The sequence below is a fragment of the Balaenoptera ricei genome, chromosome 6, assembly GCF_028023285.1.
Source record: "Balaenoptera ricei isolate mBalRic1 chromosome 6, mBalRic1.hap2, whole genome shotgun sequence".
Lineage (NCBI taxonomy): Eukaryota > Metazoa > Chordata > Mammalia > Artiodactyla > Balaenopteridae > Balaenoptera > Balaenoptera ricei.
In genome coordinates, this window is record NC_082644.1 from 118,171,390 (window position 1) to 118,185,202 (window position 13,813).

At 47.2% G+C, this 13,813-nt stretch overlaps 1 protein-coding gene across 27 annotated transcripts in view; it reads left to right on the plus strand.

Moving 5' to 3' along the window:
- The window catches only part of PRRT1B (proline rich transmembrane protein 1B), a 51,500-nt gene that overhangs the window by 17,390 nt on the left and 20,297 nt on the right, over positions 1-13,813 (plus strand). For 22 of the 27 annotated variants that reach the window (XR_009503804.1, XR_009503784.1, XR_009503782.1 and 19 more), the window contains 4 exons: positions 5,182-5,642; positions 6,438-6,581; positions 7,709-8,436; positions 13,727-13,767. Coding sequence is in view for 1 of the 27 variants with exons in the window: in XM_059925898.1 (XP_059781881.1) it covers positions 5,182-5,642; positions 6,438-6,581; positions 7,709-7,858 (755 nt within the window). In the remaining 26 variants the exon portion in view is untranslated. Of the gene's footprint in view, positions 1-5,181; positions 5,643-6,437; positions 6,582-7,708; positions 8,464-13,726; positions 13,768-13,813 lie in introns of those variants that run through there. The other 5 variants (XR_009503787.1, XR_009503789.1, XR_009503793.1 and 2 more) reach the window with 2 other exon arrangements.

The following is a 13,813-nucleotide window of genomic DNA, read 5'->3' on the forward strand; positions in this document are numbered from 1 at the left end:
AGAGACTGTCCTTTCCCCATTGTGTATTCTTGGCTCCTTTGTCATAAATTAATTCATGATATATATGTTGGTTTACTTCTGAGCTTTTTCTTCTTTGACATTCATCTGTGTGTCTGTTTTTATGCCAATACCACACTGTTTTGATTAGTGTAGCTTTGTAATATAGTTTGAAATTGGGGATCATGATGCCTCCAGCTTTGTTCTTCTTTCTCAAGATTGCCTTGGCTATTTGAGGTCTTTTGTGGTTCCATACAAATTTTAGGATTGTTTCTCCTATTTCTGTGAGAAATGCCGCTGGAATTTTGATAGGAGTTGCATTGAACCTATAGATTGCTTTGGGTAGTATGGATATTTTAACAACATTAATTCTTCCAATCCATGAGCACAGACTATCTTTTATTTGTCTTCTTCAATTTCTTTCACTGAGGGCTTATTGTTTTCAGTGTACAGATCTTTCATCTGCTTGGTTAAATTTATTCCTAAGTATTCTATTTGATAGGTATTTTATTCTATTTGATAATGGGATTATTTTCTTAATTTCTCTTGTAGTTTGCTATTAGTGTATAGAAATGCAACAGAGTTTTGTATATTGAATTCATATTCTGCAACTTTACTGAATTCATTTATTAATTCTAAAGGTTTTTTGGTGGAGTTTTTAGGGTTTTCTGTATATAATATGTCATCTAAAATAGTGACAGTTTTACTTCTTCTTTTGCAATTTGGATTCCTTCTATTTCTTTTTCTTGTCTGATTGCTGTGGCTAGGACTTCCAATACTCTGTTGAATAAAAGTGGTGAGAGTGAGCACCCTTGTCTTGTTCCTGATCTTAAAGCAAAAGCTTTTCAGTTTTTTTTTTTTACCATTGATATGATATTGACTGTGAGCTTATCATACGTGACCTTTATTATTATGTTGAGGTACATTTCCTCTATACCCACTTTGTTGAGTGTTTTTATCATATATAGATATTGAATTGTCAAACGCTTTATCAACATCTATTGAGATGATCATATGATGTTTGTTCTTCATTTTGTTTATGTGGTATACCACATTGATTTTTTTGCAGATGTTGAATCATCCTTGCATCTCTGTAATAAATTCTATTTGATAATGATGTATGACTCTTTTAATGTATTGTCGAGTTTTGTTTGCTAATATTTTTTGTTGAGGATGTTTACGTCTATGTTTATCAGGGATATTGGTCTGTAATTTTCTTTTCTTGTGGCATCCTTTTATGGTTTTGATATCAAGGTAATGCTGGCTTCATAAAATGGGTTTGGAAGTGTTTCTGCCTCTTCTACATTTTTGGTAGAGTTTGAGGATTGGTATTAATTCTTTGAATGTTTGGTAGCCATCTGGTCCTGGATTTCTGTTTGCTGTGAAGTTTTTGATTACTGATTCAGTCTCCTAGTAATCAGTCTGTTCAGATATTCTTTCTTATGATTCAGTGTTGGCAGATAGTATGTGTCTAGGAATTTATGTCTCCTAGGTTGGCAAATTTGTTGGCATGTAATTTTTCATAGCAGTCTCTTATGAGCCTTTGTATTTCTGTGGTATTGGTGGTATCGTGTCCTCTTTCATTTTTTATGTTATTTATTTGAATCTTCTCTTTTTTTCTTAGTCTAGCTAAAGATTTGTCCATTTTGTTTATCTTTTCAAAGAACCAGCTCTTAGTTTCTTTAATATTTTCTATTGTCTTTTTAATCTCTATTTTATTTATCTCCACTCTGATCTTTGTTATTTCCTAACTTCTGCTAGCTTTTGGGCTTCATTTTTTCTAGTTCCTTGAGGTATAGAGTGTTTTTTTGAGATTTCTGATGTTGTATAGGTATTTATTGTTATGAACTTTCCTCCTAGAACTGCTTTTGATGCATTGCATAAGTTTTGGTATGTTCTATCCATTTTCATTTGTCTGAAGGTATTTATTTATTTATTTATTTTTTGGCTGCACTGGGTCTTTGTTGCTGTGCACAGGCCTTCTTTAGTTGCGGCGAGTGGGGGCTACTCTTCGTTGCTGTGCCTGGGCTCTCTCTTGTGGCTTCTCTTGTTGCAGAGCATGGGCTCTAAGCATGCAGGCTTCAGCAGTTGTGGCGTGTGGGCTCAGTAGTTGTGGCGCATGGGCCCAGGTGCTCTGTGGAATGTGGGATCCTCCCAGACCAGGGATTGAACCCATGTCCCCTACATTGGCAGATGGACTCCTAACCACTGCGCCACCAGGGAAGTCCCTGAAGGTATTTTTTTAAATTTCACTTTTGATTTCTTCTTTGACGCATTGGTTGTTCAGTAGCATGTTGTTTAATCTCCGTATTTGTGAATTTTCCAGTTTTCTTTTTGTAATTGATTTCTGGTTTCATACATTTGTGGTTGGCAAAGATGCTTGATATGATTTCAATCTTCTTAAATTTATAAAGCTTACTTTGTGGCCTACCATTATTTATCCTGGAGAATGTTCCATGTGCACTTGATGAGAATGTGTATTGTTTCTTTTGAATAGAATATTCTGTATATATCTGTTGAGTTTATCTGGTCTAACATGTCCTTTAAGGTCGCTGTTTCCTTATTGATTTTTTCTTTTTTGTTTGGATGATTTTTCCATTGATGTAAGGTGGGTATTAAAGTCCACTATTATTGTATTGCTGTCGATTTCTTTCTTTAGGTCTGTTATTATTTGTTCTTATGTTTAGGTGCTCCTATGTTGGTTGCATAAATATTTACTAATGTTATATCTTCTTGTTGGATTTGACCCCTTTATCATTTTGTAATGCTCTTCTTTGTCTCTTTTTACAGTCTTTGTTTTATAGTCTCTTTTTGTTACATAAGTAGAGCTACCCCGGGCTTTTTGGTTTCCTTTTGCATTGAATATGTTTTTCTAGTCCTTCATTTTCAGTCTGTGTGTGTGCTTACATATGAAGTGAATCTTCCGTAGACAGCATAGAGATGGATCTTGTCTTTTTATCCATTCAGCCACTCTATGTCTTTTGGAGAATTTAGTCCATTTACATTTAAAGTAATTGATAGGTATGCACTTATTGCCATTTTGTTAATCGTTTTCTGGCTTTTTTAGTGGTCCAGTTTTTAAAGTCTTTCTTATGCTGGTCTAAGTCTGTCCCCTTCACATGCAGCTTGGGGGTGAGTCTAAGAGTTGTGTGGACCCATTCTAAGATGACTAACCGTTCCAGTTTACCTGGGACTAAGGGGTTTGCCTGGATGCGAGATTTTCAGTAGTAAACCCGGGGAAGTCTTGGGCAAGCTGATATACGTTGGTCACCCCAGTTCACATACAAAACTAGGGGATCCCCCTCTGAAGCTACTTCCTCTCTAGGATTTCCCCACTATTTCCATTCTGCAGGGGCCCTTTCCTGGTTCCTCTGGCTAGAATGACAGAGTTTCCAGTGGAGTTTTAGCTGCTCATTCTGGTGCTCTATCACGTGGCTCTGTGACTGGAGCTTTGAGCTTCAAGGGAAATGAGAGGAAAAAAATGGGAAATTCACCCCCTTTATGGTCACTTCTGCATTCTGACTGCACTCCACAATCTGCTTGCTTTTGTTCACTTTTCAGGGTCTTTGGGTAGTTTCTTCTGTGTTTTGTCTAGCGTTTTTAGTAGTGATCAGCAGGAGAGAGAGGCTTTAAAAAACCGGTAAAATATATGTAAGATTTACCATTTTAACCATTTATAAGTGTACAGCTCAGGGGCATTAAGTACGTTCATGCTGTTGCGCAACCATCACCACCCTCCACCTCCAGAATGTTTTCATCATCGCAAACTGAAACTCTGTCCCCATTAAACACGAACTCCTCATCCCTCACCAGCCCCTGGTAATGTGGAGAGATGTAGGTTTTTAAAGCCTCTGTGTGCAAGATGTTTATTAATTGGCCAAAGCAAGTCACATGGCCAAGTCCAGATTCAAGAGGTAGAGAAATAGAGGGAACAGCATGGGTAGAGGTGTGGAGGCATGAACACCAGATGCGTGTGTAGGAAATGCCCTGAGTGAGACCCTGGCTGCTGGAGGAAGTGGGTGGGGAGCTCTCAGGGGCTCAGTACTCCCTGCCATTGGGGATCCCTTCCCTAAGGATCCCTGGCCTGACTCCACCCACCAGCTGTATGGGAGGTGGAGGTGGGGGGAGGAATGGGAGGGGGATTTCAGCAAGGCTCCTCCACCCTCACCAGCGCTGTCACTGTCATGTCTGGTTTACTTAATTCTCTGCCTTCTGTAACCCTTCAAGACACTCAGGAAATGAACCTCCAAAGCCACACCCTGGGCCCTGGGCTCTGGGCTGCCTGTCACTGCTGTGGGTCCTTGAATGCCCACCCAGGTCCACGGGGTCTGCCCCAGGACCCTTCCAGGCTGTTCCTCCAGGACCTACCTGAGGCCTAGAGGTGCTCAGCTGGTCAGAACTGCTCTCAGGAGGTGCAGGGGGACCTTCAGTACTTGCTGGGACCAGCTGGGGTGCCTCCAGAGTCTATGGTATGGATGCTGGAGGCCAGGACCAGGGAGGGAAGGCAGCTGGGCAGCTGAGGGTCTCTGAGCGCCCTCCAAGCTGCTGGGTGGGCTGCTCTCTGCCCACTGCTCCTGGCTGCTCCCTGCCCCTCCCCCACCCCGTTCCTGTTTCTGTTCCTTCTCTGCCTCAGTAGGCACTTGGCCCTTAGAGACCTCCTAGCTCTTTGAAGTCACTCGCTTGGCCGGGGTCCGACAACTCCAGAGCCGAGAACCTGATTGGCTCAGCTGATCTCCTCAGACCAGCCCCCATTGGATGGTGTCTCAGCACAGCCTATGAGGGGGCTGCCCTGTGCTGAAGCTTCTTCCCTGGTTTAATCGGCTGTGGCAGCAGGACCGTGGGGGCGGAGCCACCTCCCAGCAGGGGCAATCTGGAGCCAGGGGCTGGCAAGTGTGGGCAAGGCCTGCCTTCCACCCCAGCCGGCCATATGTGCTGGCTGTGTGATCACCAGGAAGGCACTTCACCTCTCTGAGCCTTGGTTTTCTTGTCCTACTGTTGCACTTTGGGGAAAGATTCAAGGGCCCAGCTTGGAGAAGCCTGAGTGCGGGGTTCACCAGGGGTCAGGATCGGCACGGTCATTGTGACTTTCTCCTTGGAGGCGCTGTGTTCTGGCATTTGGGGGGAGGACTCCCACCTGGCCCGGCAGCCTCTTGGGGGCTCACCACCCCTGCCATTTCTTCCCAGGAGCGGACGCGAAAGGGGGCGGCAGCCCCGAGGACGCCGGGAGCGCTGCGCGCCCCGAGCTCCCGCAGCTCCCTCGCCGCCCGCAGCTCCTGGAGGAGGACGGAGGGCCCAGCGAGGAAGCGGCCGCGGATGGAGGCAGCGTCCCCGCGCTGGAGGGCACCCCCGGCGATCCCCCGGCCGAGGCCTCGGCGACGCCCCCTGCCCAGGACCAGGCCCAGGCTGCGGGCGAGGCCAGGCAGGCGCCCAAGGCGGCGGCCGGCGGGGTCCCCAACATCGGCTTCGTGGGCGAGCCCCCGCCCTACGCGCCGCCCGACCCCAAGGCCGCGCACCTGCTCTACCCGCCGCCCTTCCCGCAGCCCGTGCTCTTCCCGCCCGCGCCCTCCGCCTCCGCCCTGTACCCTCCGCCCGCGCCGCTCTTCCCCGCGCCCACCGTGCAGCCGCTCTTCACGCCCTTCCCGGTGGTGAGTCAGGCCGCGGGCGCCGCCCCCTCCCCGTTCACTACCCCCCTCGCCCCTCCCTCCTCCCACTCCCTCCTCCCCTCGCCCCTCCCTCCTCCCCCTCGCCCCTCCCTCCGTCCCTCCCTCCCTGGGCTGGAGAGTTTGGCGCACAGGAGGTGAGAAGTCACCACAAGCACCCAGCAGGGGACGCTTCTGTGCCCAGGGGCGCAATGGAAAAGGGCTCCCTCAGCTTGGGGATTGGGCGGGAGCGCGAGGCTTCCCAGCAGTGGGGGCATTTGAGCTGGGTTCTATGGGATGAATAGGAGAGTTGAGGCAGAGGAGAGGAGGAGGGCACAGCACAGGCGTGCAGGGGGCCAAGGCCGGTGTGTTCTGGCAATGACGGTGGTTGGTTCAGCTTAGTGGGGAGGGGAGGATAGGAAGGTGGGATCCACTGTGAGGGTCCCCAGGGCCTTTGGTAGGAGATGACTTGATTAGATTTTTAGGAAAAAACAAAACAAAACAAACACTGGCTGCCTGTGGAGGAGAGCTTCGAGGTCCCCCCTGGTGGGGACCCAGTGGGGACATGGAGACACTGGTGGCTGGACCCTGGACTGAGCACTTTGTAGAGGGCAGAACCCTGAGACTCCTGGGGGCTGAGTGACAGGCTGGGGGTGCCGAGGGAGCGGGCAGAAGGGGGGCCTTGACCCCTGGGCGACCCGCAGCCTCACTGGGTGGGGCTTGGCAGTGGGTGGAGTGATGGGTCCACGGCTGTCGCAGGCTGCGTGCTCCCTAACCACGCCGTGGCCTCTGCCCTCACAGTACAACAGCCCCGTGGCCGGTGTGCCAGCCCCGGCCACTGTGGAACACAGGCCCCTGCCCAAGGACTACATGATGGAGTCCGTGCTGGTGACCCTCTTCTGCTGCCTGCTCACCGGGCTCATTGCCGTCGTCTACTCCCACGAGGTAGGCGGGCGTGGGGCGGTCCTCGGTACAGCCCTCCCAGCCTGCAGCCCCTGGGCCCCTGGCGTTTCCTGCTGAGAATGGTGGCAGGATTGGGAAATCGGTGCCCAGTTGTCTGTGCGGTCCTCGCCCTCTCCTCTGCTGTCTGTGCTCCCTACCACTCAAGATCTGCCCTAGAAAATTCAACTGAAACAATTCACACTGAGGGTGTGGATGATTAAGGCCCAGGGAACTGCCTGTCCGGTGGGGGTTTGTGTTTAATTGGGTGGAGACTGCCATCCACCCATCCACTCACTTCTACCCATGCACCTCCATCTGTCTAGCTACCTGTCTGTCTGTTCACCCACTACCCACCCATCCATCCACCATCTCTCTAGTCTCCATCTGTTCATCCATCCATCCACCCCTCTGCTCATCCACTAATGCACCCATCTGTCTACCCATCCAACCCCCTATCCCTGTCCGTCCATCCATCCATCCATCCATCCATCCACCCACCCCCCCACCATCTCGATAACACTCTTTCTTCTTCCTCCGTCCCTCCCTCCTGATTGTTTCTGACCATGGCCAGGCAAGAGGTTAGACCCTGGGGACTTAGCACGATGTCAGTGTGAGGACATTCTAATAGAGTAGGAAGGCCCTGGGGCTTTTGCTCAAGGCTGACCTGGTGACAGCCCTGACCTCCCTCCATGGTCAGGCTCCCCCATCATAAGCAAGGCAGGACTGTGGGGAGAAAGAAGCTCTCAAGACAGCTCAGAGGCGGGACTTGGAGGCTGCTGCCTGCCAGTCCATTTTCTGGCTCCACCACCAGCTGTGTGGCCCTACGGGGGTCACTTAACCTCTCTGAGCCTTCGTTTCCTCCTCTTCAGAGTGGGGACAACGATGACACCAAACTCAGGGCTGTTGTGAGGATGGCAGGCGATGGCGCGGAGGGCGCGGGTCTGGCGCAGGCCCGTGGCTGGCAGCCACCACCTCCATCGCTCCTGCTCCTTCGCGAGCTGTGGCCCGGGGAAGGCCCCTGACCGCCTCGCGGGCTCAGCGGTCCAGTCTGCGCACTGGGGCTGGGCCTGACGGTGCCTCCGGGAGGGAGCGGGGACTCTGTGTCCGCTCACCCCCCCGTCTCGTTGCAGACTCGTGCGGCCCTGGGCAGGGGGGACCTGGCCCAGGCTGAGGAGGCCTCACGCAAGGCCCGCTCGCTCGTGCTCTTCAGCCTGCTCTTCGGGGTCTTCGTGTCCACCAGCTGGGTCATCTACGTGGTGGTAGCACTCTACCTGCCCTGAGGGCTGGTGGCTCCTTCGGGGACGTCGGGACACCCAGGGACTCCTGACCTGGCCAGACTCTTTCTGCGGACTTGGATCCCTGCTGGTGGCCATCTGTCACCCAGAGGGGACCGGGGCAGGCTCAGAAGAAGGTGGGCTTTGCAGCCCTCTGCACGCTCTTGGCTGGGCCTCTGCCCCTGCAGGTGGCCTCAGGCAGTGTCCTAGCCCGAGGTGGCCCCAGGGCCCGGGCCCAGCTGTGGTACAGGGGCCTGAGGTCTTCCTGGAACTGTGCTGGCAGTGCCCCCATGCCCCTGGCCTTCACTTGACCCCTGAGAGACCAGCAGAGGGACCAGTGCCCTCACTGTCCTCAGCGCCATCTGGAAGGACATCGCCACCTCTGGCCTCCCCATCGCCCAGCCCAGCCCTGGGATCGCAGGGCAGAGCTGCTGGGCTTTCTTTCTCCCTGTTGGGGAGTTGAGAGGAGCGGCCTCCTCTTTCCTGGGTCGCTCCTGGCCGGTCGTACTGCGTCCCAGCCCCGTCTGGTGGGGCAGGCTCTCTCCTGATGACCCCGTGTCCAGAAACCAAGGCCACGACGTCCGGTCAGTAAACAAACAGCAACACCCTGGGCAGAGCGTCTCATTGCTGCGTCGGGGCTGTTGCTCGCCCTGGGTCACTGTAGGGTGAGCGGGACGCATCTGTCCACAGCTGGGCCCTGGGGCTCCCACGCCGGCCCCTCTGAGATGCTGGGGTTTGCCCAGTCTGTGCAGCGCGGTGTCTGACTTGTGCACGTGGCGGTGGAGCCGCTGGGTACCGATGGCGGGAATTTCTGTAGGGTCTTTCGCGGGCCAAAGGTGATGAGAGAGCAAGGAAATCCATCTGCATGGAGAGAGGAGGAAGGGGGCCCCCTGGCTGAGCCGTAAAAGATTGAGAGCTCAAGTGAAATCAGGTGCTTTCTGAGCACTGACCAGCACTGGGAGCTGAGGCAGGACGACAGCCCATCTCAGCCCTCGAAATGGTCCAGGGGCTGGAGAGATGGGGATGCGGAAGTAGGTGAGGAGTGATGACGCTTGGAGCCTGAGAGGTGGCCTCACGGTCTAGGACCTGGCGTGGCCCGGAATTAGGATATCAAACCCTAAAATGCATGATTGCCGCGAAAAAGAAGGAGGAAGCTGTATTTTAGGGGTCCGTAGATGCCAAGAAGCATTTGGTAGACCCCAACTGCCATAGCTCTTCCTGTTGCTAAACTCTTACCTAAAATCAGAATAGAAAGAAACCATCTAGACCAGTGTGCCTTGAACCTCAAAGTACATTATGAAACACCTGGGAAATCTTATTAAAATGCAGATCCTTATTCAGTAAGTAGGGCCTGAGATCCTGCATTTCTAATGAGCTCCCAGGTGCCGCTGAAGCTGGTAGATGAACCAACAGCGTATCGTGTGTTAAGTGGGAAATTACTAAAACCACTAACCAGGACCAAGCCATGGGTGCCCCCTAGAGTCTCTGTTCAACATTGTTTTGAGGTTCTAGCTAATGTAAAAAACAGCAAAGTGAAATTTGTAGTGTGAAAACTAGAAGAGACAAAGTGATACTCTAGCCAGAATATCCAAGAGTCAGTGAAAAAATCAAAATAAGAGAACTCAGAGAAGTGATTGGATACAGAGCATACAACAGTCAATAGCAATATTCAGGTAAAAGTGGAAAAACTTTAAAATTCCACTCACAATAGTGATAAAAACAGTAAAACCTAGGAATAAACTTAACAGGAAAGATCCAGATCCAAATGAAGAGAATTATTTTATTTTATTTTATTTTTTTGGAAGGAAAGTGCATGTATTGTAAGGTACAAGGAGTCCAGGACAGCTAGTACTCAAAAAGGCCGAAACTCCTCTAAAAAGAGCAAAGAACAAAATATCTGGATAGGAAGATGTAGTATCATAAAAATATCTAGCCTTCTTAAATAAACAGATTTAATGAACTTCCAACAAGAAAGCCAAGCTTTTAAAACTGAAAAAGATGTTTTTAAAAATTAATATGGAAGGAAAATGTGCAAAAACTGCTAATAATTTTTCAAAGTTTAATGAGGGAGGACTTTCTTCACCAGATTTTGAAACTTATGATAAAGCTACAATAAACAAGGCGCAGTTTGGCTTTGCCACAGAGATGGATCAGTGAAAAACAAAGTCCAGAAAACATTCCAAGTATATATGGGACATTAACATCTGACCAAAATGGCATTTTAATTGACTGAGTCAGGGAGGGCCGACAGTAAGCAAAGTTGGAGCTCTGGCTGGAAAAATAATTATTCTCCTCCTATTGTATGTAAAAATAAATTCCAGATGGATTAAAGAGCTAAGTAGTGTGAAATAAAGCTCTACCAATCACAGATGAAAGCTTAGGAGAATATTTGTATAACTTCAGGGTGTTAGGCAGTGTGGAAGGGGAGACCTCCTAAAATCTGGAATTCCAGATCCGAGGAAGAGATGGATTTGAGTTCTGTGTATAAGGGAAGTACAGACTTAAACCATGAGATGATTTTTACTTATCAGATTGGGAAAAAATTAGAAAGATTGATTCTAGAGGTGGCGAAGGCCTGACCCCTCTCATTTATTACTGGTAGATGTGTATTGCTACCATCTTTGTGGAAAGTAGGCTAATGGTAGCTACTAGTAATATGTGTACCATATATTAATTTGCATGTAAGTGCAAAGAACAGAGTCTAGAAGGATATATTGCAGACTGCTGAGAGTGGCTGCCTTTGGGGAGGGGCTGGGACTAGGAGGGTTTGTGCTGAATTTTAAAATACGGGTGTATTCATGTGTTGTGTAATTAAAAAATAACTGGAAAAAATGTGCATGTCTTTTGACCCAGTAATTCCAGTTTCAGGATTCACAGGAGTGAAGAAGGCAGTCCATTTCGACAGACATTTGTCAGTGTTGTGGCTAAAGGGCCATGAAGGAGAGGTGACTGGGGCAAATCTGGAATGAGCGCTCTGATTACATTAGGGTGCACCCTGATTTCAGAGATGCTCAAATATGTGTCTTAGAATCACTCCGGTGTGGCCTAGAGGTGTTTGGCCTTGGAGAGTGGTAAAGAAAGTCTCCCCTGAGGAAGTTGTGAGTGTGTAAGATAAAGCTTCAATCAGATGCTGCCATTCCAAAGTGGTTGCATCGTTTTGCATTCCCACCAGCAACAGATGGGAGTTCAGTGGTTCCACAAACTCATCAATCCCTGGTGTTTGTCAATCTTTTACATTTGAGTGCTTCTGGTCGTTAAAACTGTAGTGGTATTTCATTGTGGCTTTAATTTGCATTTTTCTGATGAATGCATTTTTCTGATGAATGCTACTGAGCTTTTTATCATATGCTCATCAGCTGTTTGGATCTCTCTTTTTATAATGTACTTGTTTAAGTCTTATGCCCATTTTTATGTCTTTCTCAGTTCAGAGGAGTTCTTTAGTGTTTTCTAGATATGAGTCCTACGTTAGATTCAGGGATTGCAAACATCCTCTCCTACTTTGTAGCTTCCCTTTTCATTCTCTTAATGGTGTCATCTGATAGAAAAGTTCTCAATTGTAATATATTCAAATTTATCTTTTCCTTTATGGATAATGCTTTTTTAAGGCTTAAGAAAAATTTCCCTACTCCTAGGTCATGGAGATATTCTCTTATGTTGTCTTCAAGATCTAGAAGCTTTTCGGGTTTTCTTCACATTTAGGTCTGCCACCCACCTGGACTAGATCTTAGAGATCCATTTGTCTACTCTTGTTACCACTATCATACCTCATGCCTGGGACTTGATAGTAAGTCTGGACATTGAGTGGGTCAGGTCCTCCCGACATCTTTAAGATTCTTGGTCATTTAAAATCATTTGTATTTATAATAAATTTTAGAATTAATATGTCAATTTTTACCTCCTAAAAAACTGGGATTTTGACTCTGCTTTAAATCTGTAGATGAATTTGGGGACAACAGACGTCTTAACAGTGCTGTTCTCCAACAAACATGGTGAATCTCCTTATTTGTTTAGTAGGTTGTTTAAACAGTTCCCTTGATTTTTTTTTGTGTGCAGAAAGTTTGCACATTTTGTTAGTATCCCTAGGTATTTGATTTTTTGATGCTATTATAAATATGATCACTTTTATATTTTTTTGTTACTTGCTAGTGTACAAAAATGCAATTGATTCTAGATGATTGACTTTGAACCCAGCACACTTTCTAAATTCACTTATTCTGGTAACTTCTCTGGAGATTCTGTTGAATTTTCTCTTTACACAGTATTACCGTCTATATATAATGAGCTTCTTACCTTCCTTTCCAGCCCTTACTCTTTCGTGTGTTTTCCTTCCTGCACTGGCTGGGGCCCCCCAAGTACAATGCTGGATCGCAGTGCTGACAGTGGGCAGCCTTATCTTTTTCCTTGTTTCAAAAGGAAGGCTTCAACATTCTGTTTTTTTTGTAAAAGATAGACATCCTTTTTCAGATTAAGGAAGTATTCTATTTCGCTAAGAGTTTTTTTTTTTTTTAATAAATTTATTTATTTTTATTTTTGGCTGTGTTGGGTCTTTGCTGCCGTGCGCGGACTTTATCTGGTTGTGGTGAGCGGGGGCTGCTCTTCATTGTGGTGCGCAGGCTTCTCATCGTGGTGGCTTCTCTTGTTGCGGAGCACGGGCTCTAGGTGCGCGGGCTTCAGTAGTTGTGGCACGCGAGCTCTAGAGCACAGGCTCAGTAGCTGTGGCCCACGGGCTTAGTTGCTCCGCGGCATGTGGGATCTTCCCGGGCCAGGGCTCGAACCTGTGTCCCCTGCATTGGCAGGCAGATTCTTAACCACTGTGCCACCAGGGAAGCCCTGCTAAGAGTTTTTAAAAATCATGCATGGATATTGAATTTTGTTAAATTACTTTCACATATCCACTGAGAAAATTATCTAATTCTGTTAATATGGTGACTTAATGTCGATTTTCAAATGTTAAAGTAACTTTTCATTCGTGGAACAAACCCATCTTGATCATGATGTATTATCCTTTTTCTGTATCGAAGATTGTGGATATTTTGTTTAGGGTTTTTGGCATCTGTGTTCATAAGTGAAATTGATTTGTAATTTTCATTTTTGCTTATGGTTTTGGTAGCAGGGTTATGTTGGTCTCATTACAAGAGTTGGGAAGGGATTCTCATTTTCTTTTTGGAAGTGCTGCGTAAGATTAGTCATTTCTTACAGTGTTCCTCAGAGGGGTGTGTTAAAACTTCCCATTAGCATCTCGGATTTGTCCATTTCTCCATGTCGGCCCTTGCTTTAGATATTTTGAGGCTATGTAGTTAGATGCATACATATTTAGAAATTGTTAAATCTTTTTGATGAGTGTACCTTATATCTTTTCTCTATTGGCTTGGCAGTTAGGCATTCTTTCACTCTATAGTGGTGCCCTAGAGACTACACACTTGCATTCTTGACTTCTGAAAGCCTAGTACTTTTTCTCCTTTCTAGACAATTCAAGAACTAATTCGAGAATACTCTAACTCCATGTGTCTTCTTCCTGAATCACACACTGTTGGTTGGTATTTTAATTCTCCATATTTTAAGCCTCCATGGGACACGATTATTATTTATACAGTTCATGCTCATTGAGGTTTACCCACATGTTGACTGTTTTTTGTGGCTTTTTCCTTCTCTCCTGCATGTCTCACTTTCCATTTGGGATTATTTCCCTGTGGCCTGAAAACACTGTTCAGTCTTGTCTTGGTGTAGGTCTGCTTGTGATGAATTCTGTTTCTGTTTGTCTGACAGTACCGTGATTTTTACCTTCATTCATGAAAGAGATTTAGAGTGAGTATAGAAGTGTGGCTGGTGATTTTCTTTCAGTACTGAAGGTATTCCATCGACTTCTCTCCCCAGGTGCTTCTACTCGGGAGTCTCATTCACTGTTACCTTTGAAGGTAATGTGTCCTTTTTTTTTTCCTTCTCTGTCTGCTTAAAGATGTT